General features: G+C 35.4%; 1 protein-coding gene across 1 annotated transcript in view; it reads right to left on the bottom strand.

Moving 5' to 3' along the window:
- LOC101855029 (U3 small nucleolar RNA-associated protein 6 homolog) overlaps window positions 1-7,915 on the bottom strand; it is a 100,738-nt gene that overhangs the window by 87,031 nt on the left and 5,792 nt on the right. The window contains exons 5-13 of the mRNA XM_035970424.1: window positions 7,409-7,429; window positions 6,872-6,919; window positions 6,382-6,445; window positions 5,485-5,609; window positions 4,774-4,851; window positions 4,248-4,341; window positions 3,610-3,694; window positions 2,804-2,889; window positions 2,023-2,091 (exon numbers count right to left, since the gene is read on the bottom strand). Coding sequence (XP_035826317.1) covers window positions 2,023-2,091; window positions 2,804-2,889; window positions 3,610-3,694; window positions 4,248-4,341; window positions 4,774-4,851; window positions 5,485-5,609; window positions 6,382-6,445; window positions 6,872-6,919; window positions 7,409-7,429 — 670 coding nt within the window. The remainder of the gene's footprint in view (window positions 1-2,022; window positions 2,092-2,803; window positions 2,890-3,609; window positions 3,695-4,247; window positions 4,342-4,773; window positions 4,852-5,484; window positions 5,610-6,381; window positions 6,446-6,871; window positions 6,920-7,408; window positions 7,430-7,915) is intronic.

Below are 7,915 nucleotides of genomic sequence, written 5' to 3'. Positions count from 1 at the left end.
AATAAGGAAGATAGATGTTTGATAGGAAAGAAGAAGCAAACCACACCAGAGCACCCGCCAACCACCCACAAACGAGAGGTTCGCCGATGGCGGGATGTTATAATGTTCCCTGTAACGGCGAGCAATATCTTTTACATACACATGAGTGGGGCCCCAGTCCTGGGACTTTATGAGAGTGTGTGTATGTGAGTGTGTGTGTGTTTATGTGTGTGTGTGTGTGTATGTGAGTGTATGTATGTGTGTGTGTGTGTTTATGTGTGTGTGTGTATGTGAGTGTATGTGTGTGTGTGTGTGTTTATGTGTGTGTGTGTGTGTGTGTGCGAATAAGCTGTATTCACAATGGAGTTTATAAACTGATGATATTATAATTTAAACTGCCTGATAAATTCAAAATGTCTCCCTTCTTTTTCGGTTGCTTCCAAGGAAAAAACATCAGTGCATGTAAATAAAAAGACAGTCATGATCAAAAATAGAGGGGGGGAGGGAGGGGAGGAAATAATACCCAGATCAAGCGCACGAAAGTTCAATTAACGTACTGCAGATTTGAGGATGTGCACTCGAAGGGAGATAACTTTATTTTTTGTTTTTCTTTTTCATCAATTATGCCCCTTCACTCGTGTTCCCTTCCACGTCAGCGATAAATGTGGACCTCGGTATTCTTTCAACAAAACACCCACGCACGTTCTATACATTATTCAGAACAATTTAGTTTTGTAACAAATCCATCGAGGTGTGGGATGGAATACTGACGCTACATAAATTACTAGCACAGAATCGAAGCAGAGACACAGGTACAGCAGTATCTCCAATGAAAAAAATATTCCCAGACAGGGTGGTATTATTTCACTCGATTTCAGATACACACCACAGAGACTGTTTCAAGATCCGAAAGAGAAAACAATCACTTTGATGATTTTCTGAGAAAAAAACCCCTGTTAATTCTCTCATGAAACTTTCTTCCAAATAGAACTGGAAAGGAAAGCAAGGTATAACACAAGAATCCCAAAGCAAACTTAAAAAACATCTGACAGATAGTTCCGAAGAGCATCTGCTATAAACTATCGTCGGAAAAACACTAACAAACATCAACAAGCATAAATTAAACTCAAAGAAAACAGGGGAAAAGAGCACGTAAAAAAATGAAGAGCCAGAAGCAGCAACAATCTGATGCTTTCTCGGAGACAGGAGGTGATTTTCTGAGGCAAGTGTTAACACCTTCAGGACTTCCAACGTACTTATACGCGAACTGCACAAGATCAAATTGGACCGCAGTCATGTATTTACGTGATGACAATACCACTCATTCAAGCCAGTCTATTCAAAATTGTCCACGTTTTCCGTCAGTATGTTCAAGCACAAAAAAGATTTTTCCTTTTCAAATTCACCGAAATTGAAGCCAGTTTGAGTTGATTGGAAGTGAAAAAATGTCTTTGAAATGAGCATTTATAAGGGATACGGGCAGCGGCTCCTGTCCTGGGGATAGGATCAGCTGGTTTGGGGCCGGTCCCAAAGGTGTTAACAGGGGCTTTTCCGAGAAATTTCAGAACAATGTTTCCCAAACCAAGGACAAGTCCTTCATTTTCAGAAAACAATCTCAGCAAATTTCATCTGATCATTCCAAATCAAAAACTATAGAAAGTAAGATGTGCCTCGCGGGCTTGGAGGCAAAAATAAGTGCACTCCAAATCGTTTTTGGCAGAGTTGAAGCAAGACAACACGTACGTGAAATAAAAATCACCAAGGCCACAAACCATTTAAACGCCAGATTCAGACTAATATGAAAAAGCTGACAGCTAGGAGTTGAAAGCATTTTCCATCAATTCTGAAAATATCCTGACATTAGAACCAACACAAATATAATATTACGAAAACATCAAATGACCAAATTATCTGTCAGATTAAAACCATAACCGTAAGATGGGACAAATTACAAATGTACAAAATTCTCGAGCAGTAAAATTTACAGTATCAGCATTAGTTGGTTGGTTTGTGCCCAAGGCATGGTATAAGAGCAAGACTCACCAGTGGGCACCTTCTCCACCGCTTCATCGTAGACTTTCAAACACTGCGCCACAGCTACTTTCCTCTGTTCTGTTGTCAGATATCAAGAACAACCCATTGGAAGAGGAAACTTTACTCAAAAACAACATTGATTATGATGAAAACAGTGTCAAATTGCAAGAGGATGTTAATGCTCAAGTTTTGTAACACTATCAGTATAGACTAAGCTGTGAACAAATCGTCTTGACCTAAGAAATTACATGAGTACACAAAGCTTTAATTTAGAAACCCTGACAAGACTTCAGATATTCAGAAAGGTTTAAATAATCCAAATTGTGCTTAAAAACATGTCACTACAGTCAAACCTGCCGTAACAACCACGTGTTTAAATCAAACCACCAGTACAAACAACCACATCTCACCCCCCCCCCCCCCTTTAATGAGCTCTCTCTACATTCTACTGACACTGTCCTTGATAACCACGTTTCTCCTCAATAACGGATGGTCACCTCGAACAGGTACAACTGTACTTTGTTTCTCCAGAGATGTCAAATGTACACAGTACCAGTCTATTTTCCTAAAATAAAAATGTCAGTCCTGACATCCTTCAGCCCATCTCCAATAAACCATCTAAAAACAGTCTTACCACCTGAATCATTTACGTTTTGTTTTACATTTAAAAACATACAATTTAAGGTCAAATTATGGACATTGCTACTACATTCCCTCATCTTCATTGTTACGATCTAAAGCTTTTACGCAATAAGAGGGAGGTCTATTTGCAACTCCGCAAGCCACTTACCAGCTCCAATCTTCTTCAAAGAATTCAAGTGTCTCAGAGCCAAACCGTTCCACACATAGGGATTAGTTGGGTACAGTCTCTGTAAGCTGTAGGAGAAAAATGAACAACAACCAAAAAGAATCAATACTCAGTTTCAACTCTAATTCTATTTTTTTTTTTTTATGAAACAAAAAGAATGCTACAGCAAAATTACACCAGGAGTGTAAAATCTTTAAAAATATGAGATATGATGCAATATAAATAGCACTGCATAGACATGCGTTACTGTAATAACATCTGTGAAGCTGCTCTATAAAAAGAAATGCATTTAGTTAAAAAAGATTCCAAGGGAAAGTCTAAATTTCAAAGCTCCATGACAGAAAAATAATGAAATCTTAGAATACCAGTCCCCTTTCTTTTCCTCCAATAAAAATATATACAAACAAAGCTTAAACCCTCTCTAATTTTTAATTTACCACTTGCTTCCTTTTCCACACACTGCACTAAGACTTTATAATACAGAATGAAAAAAAAAACCAACAACCTTCTCTCAGAGTAGAAAAACAGGGGTACATTTGAACTTTCCCAAAGAAGCTACCAAAAAGAAGTTGAAAAGCTCTATCTCCTATTACTCAGTAATTTTTACAGTAAAATTCAAAACCTGTAACGTAATGAAACTTGACGGTATAAAACAAAAGGACACTCAAAGCTTCCTACTGCCGTGATTTTCTCTTTTCATCATAATATAATGTATAAATAGAGGGTAACTATAATTTAAAGACATTATAAAATATCCATAAACTTCAATGTCAAAGCTCAAAACTTACTCAGCCACGATGACAGCCTGCAGCTTCCTCGCCTCTTTGAACTTGGAGGTAATGCTGAGCATCTTCATGTGAAAGTCAGCCAAACCTGGACAAAACATATCATAGTCATTACATTAACACACTCGCAAACTATTTAGACATTTAGTGAACAGGCAGCACTATTGTAGACGGTTCTGGTATTTGAGAAAAATTCCAGCGCAAGGATAAAACGTCAATATCATCCAACCTCTTGCTTCACGACGACCTCCACCCCCCCTTCCAACACCAAATATTCACCCCCATCCCCTCATAAAAAGCAAAATATAATAAATATAGACAAATATTAATACCTTGCCATATCTTAACTTAGTGCATCTAATGTCAGGCAATATCGACATAATTTAATCTTTAATTTGTGTCTTGATTTGAGTTTGTGTTAGTTTTTTAAAGAAAAGATTCTCGGGTGATTATAAATTGCAAGACATGGCAGGAAAAAGAAGAACAGAAGGATATAAATTAATAAGGAATTATCTGTAACATTATGAAACCACTGATTTAGCAACAACAAAAATTAAAACCTGCATATTTTATTAGAGACAACTTCACTGATTAATCCTTAAACTTAAAAAAATGAATTAATTTAATAAAATTCCACAAACCACGGAACAACTCCAATCCTTTGCTGTACACAATTTCAGCAAGCTTCAGCTCAGCTGTCTTGTCTTCCTCTGCACCATTGTCTTCCTTTGGACCCTGGCACAGCAAATTATGGAGAATTTTTTAAATGTCAAAAAAAGAGAAGATGGGGCAACTATACGTATGGCACACTAGAAAGCTGCATGACTTTTCTTTAAGTGGATTGACCCACATGAACATTGCCAGTTTATCCAGGTTCATTGTTGAAGAGTGTAAAAAGAAGTAAAGACTTGGATAGAATTTCAACAAATTTATTGTAGATTACAAATATGTTCAATATTTCACCCATAGGGCTTCTTCAGGTACACAATATGTAGGAATTATGACAATTATGATAGCAATAATAATAGTAATTAATAGTATTCTTCTTATTATCATAATGATAATAATAATAGAAGACAGCATTTATATAGCACAAATTCTCACTCAACAGCAAGATCTATGCCCTTTACAATCAGAGTGATGACAACGTGACACATTCTTACACACCTCCATGTTGGAGGGAAGGCCAAGCACAGACTTTCTCTTGATTATCTGCTTTGCCAGTTGTAGCTCCATGTGATACATCTGAGGAATTTTAAAGAGAAAATTTCAAATCATTAAAAAAAAATAATTTCCAAGTGAAAAAATACACCGTAAGTTATTCTGATGACAAGATCATATATTTAAACAACTGAAAATAAATCAATCTTCATTATCTCACGGATGTGTCATGACATGCATGCACACAGTACAGGCAGGGTCTACACTTTCACAACATTCTAAATATTACTGCTACAAGTATTTTTTTAGTAAGCGTATTTACAATACAATGATCATGTATTGCTTAGGAAAAGAAAAGCACAATCATCAGACTTTAAAATTTTACTCTTGTCAAAACATTATTATGAATTTGTCTCTATCAAACCCAGAACAAACCTTAAGCAACCCATGCTCTCTCAAAAAAATAAACCAAAAAAACTAACAAGAAAATCCGTAACTATTTATGAATATTAATGGGCAGTGTGTAATATGTCTTAAGATACTTAAAGATATTTTCAAGGACAGGCCCTAGACTATGGACTACCAGTGGTCAATTTTTAGTAAACCTGGCCAGGCCACTGTGTCAAAACTGAATTGGTTACTACAATGACAGGAGTACGACGTTCACCAAAACCGATGGGACACACACACAAAACATAACGAAGCGAAAACACGCACCTCCAGGAAGATGGTCTGTGATTCAGGGTTGACTCGATGGGCCTTCAGCAGAATCTCCCGAGCAAGTTCATGATTACCGTTGCCATCTGTGGAGCTCTCCCATCTCGCAGACTGGACCCAAACATCTGTTCCAGGATTTTAATTTTTTTTTAAATTGTCTTTACACATATATATCTATCAGTAAAGAAATGTTTTAGGACAACTTACTTTATAAAAAATTAGGACCCAAAGATCTATTCAAGAAAAAAATCAACAAACAAACAATTTTTAAAAAACCCAACAACAACACATCTTTACATTTAAATTTATCCGAAGAGAGACGTTTCAAGTCTACAAATAATTTCCATTTTAAGACCAAAGTCTAAAATAAAACCACTAAGCTCACAATATTACAAATTCTTTTACAAGTGATTTCTCACTTCTAACCAAGACGTCAAATACAGTTAAAACTTTATCTTTCACATAACAAGAACAAAGGAACAATGACACCGAAAAGCCAATGACCCGTACATTTTAAATTACTAACTCCTTAAATCAAAACTCAACAACTGTCACGTTATGTCAAATAAGGAATACAGCTTTTACTGTCCAACTTCTTACAACAATCATGTAATCTCTAAATCATGATAAAAGAAATGTGGGTGGCTGACGGGTGCTCTGGAGTGGTTTGCTTCTTCTTTCCTATGAAACATCTATCGTCCTTATCTCCCCTTCTTTTTTATGTTTGTAATGTTACTCTCTTGAAACACCTCTAATCTTCTGGCCCTCATAATATGACCTTATGCAGTTGCGAGCGCCTCAAAACCTATACTAAAACACAAAAATAAAAGAAATGCTAGGAAAGATTAAAGAGCCACAAAACGTATACCCTTCATCTAAAAAATACACAAAACTTACCTTCATTATGGGAATGAATCTTCAAGACTTTTTCATACAGACGAGTCACATAAGCCTTTTCATTCTGGAAAAATGAATGTTAGCATAAGGAAATGAGAATTTCAAGAAAACAGACAATGTTTTTACAGTATAAAAATACAAGAAAAATTACAAAAATAACAGACACTTTATCCAAAAAAAAGGCCCATCTTATTTTCTCCCAAGGATGAGTATCATGTATCTTAATAAGACCAAAAAAAAATACCTTTACAATATTACCAATAACAGAATCATACGAAGCCCACTTCAATAGCCCTCAGGAAAAAAAAAAACATCTTTGATCTACACAGTACAATCAATATGGCCAGTCAGAGCAATAATAAAAACGAGACATGGGATGTTTTGTTTTTTTCTAAATAGATTGTACCTTTACAGGGATAAGATCAAGTCTATAGCCAACAATTTAGTGAGTAAAACAGTTAAATACTTGGCAATAGAAGAAACAACTCACCAAAGCCTTGCTGAAATCTATGTGTTGCAGCCATAAAGAGACATCCTCCTGAAATACATGGATTAGAACAATCACACACATTTTAAAAATAAAAATGACTCTGAAGAAAAAAGGAAACTGATGCTCTGCAAAACAGTTAAATAACTAAGATCTTTTCTCAGAATAACATGGCCAGAATCATGTACATTTCATTGATTTTCCACTATGGAACAATACATTTTTTTTTACATTCAGTCTCTAGCTTTAAGAATAATTTCTTTTTCTGAACTACAGCTGATAACAATTTTACCTGAAATGGATAATAAAATGACTACTCTCCTTTTAATTTAAAAAAAAAACAACTGGTGCAATATACAACTAATCAAAACAGAAAACACATTTCAACCACCATTTTTCACGTGCAAGAATGCACTACTCCACAGCAAAGTGGTAAATTAGGACTTTGTAACAGGAGACACATCTAATTCTAAAAAAAACAAACCTAACACCTTTAATTAACAACCTTATCTCTAATAAATTCTTGCAAAAATACTGTACCTGGAATCTCACAGTCACCAGCTAAAAAGAATATGTGGAAGAAAAAGAAAAAAAGATGTTTTTTAAAAGTTGTACTTACTTCTACTGTGCTACATATTCTCAACAACATAGAAAAAGACTTCTATAGTTTCATACAGGATAGGTATTCCCATAAGAAACATTAGCAAAAACAATACACCTTCACTTCATAACAGCAATATATATTTTACAGGAGGTTCAAACAGCAATACATATTCCTAATTTTTAAAAATCACTGTCAATACAAAAGAGCTTTAGACAGATAAAAGAACTTATCTGACCTTCATTACATAGAGAAACCATACCCTGAATTTAACTAGCCTTAGTTAAATAAATATTAGGAAAGGGCAAAATATAATACAGAGCAGGGGACAAACAGTTACACTTCCAGTCTCCTAAAATCCCTTTTCACATCCAACATTCATTAAAATCAGTACAATATTCACATTATTTAGACAGGAGAGAGGGAGGGAGGAAGAGAGACAGACA

This window comes from Aplysia californica, unplaced genomic scaffold, assembly GCF_000002075.1.
Source record: "Aplysia californica isolate F4 #8 unplaced genomic scaffold, AplCal3.0 scaffold00266, whole genome shotgun sequence".
In the NCBI taxonomy this organism is placed as follows: Eukaryota; Metazoa; Mollusca; class Gastropoda; order Aplysiida; family Aplysiidae; genus Aplysia; species Aplysia californica.
This window is presented reverse-complemented; position numbering and strand designations above follow the sequence as displayed.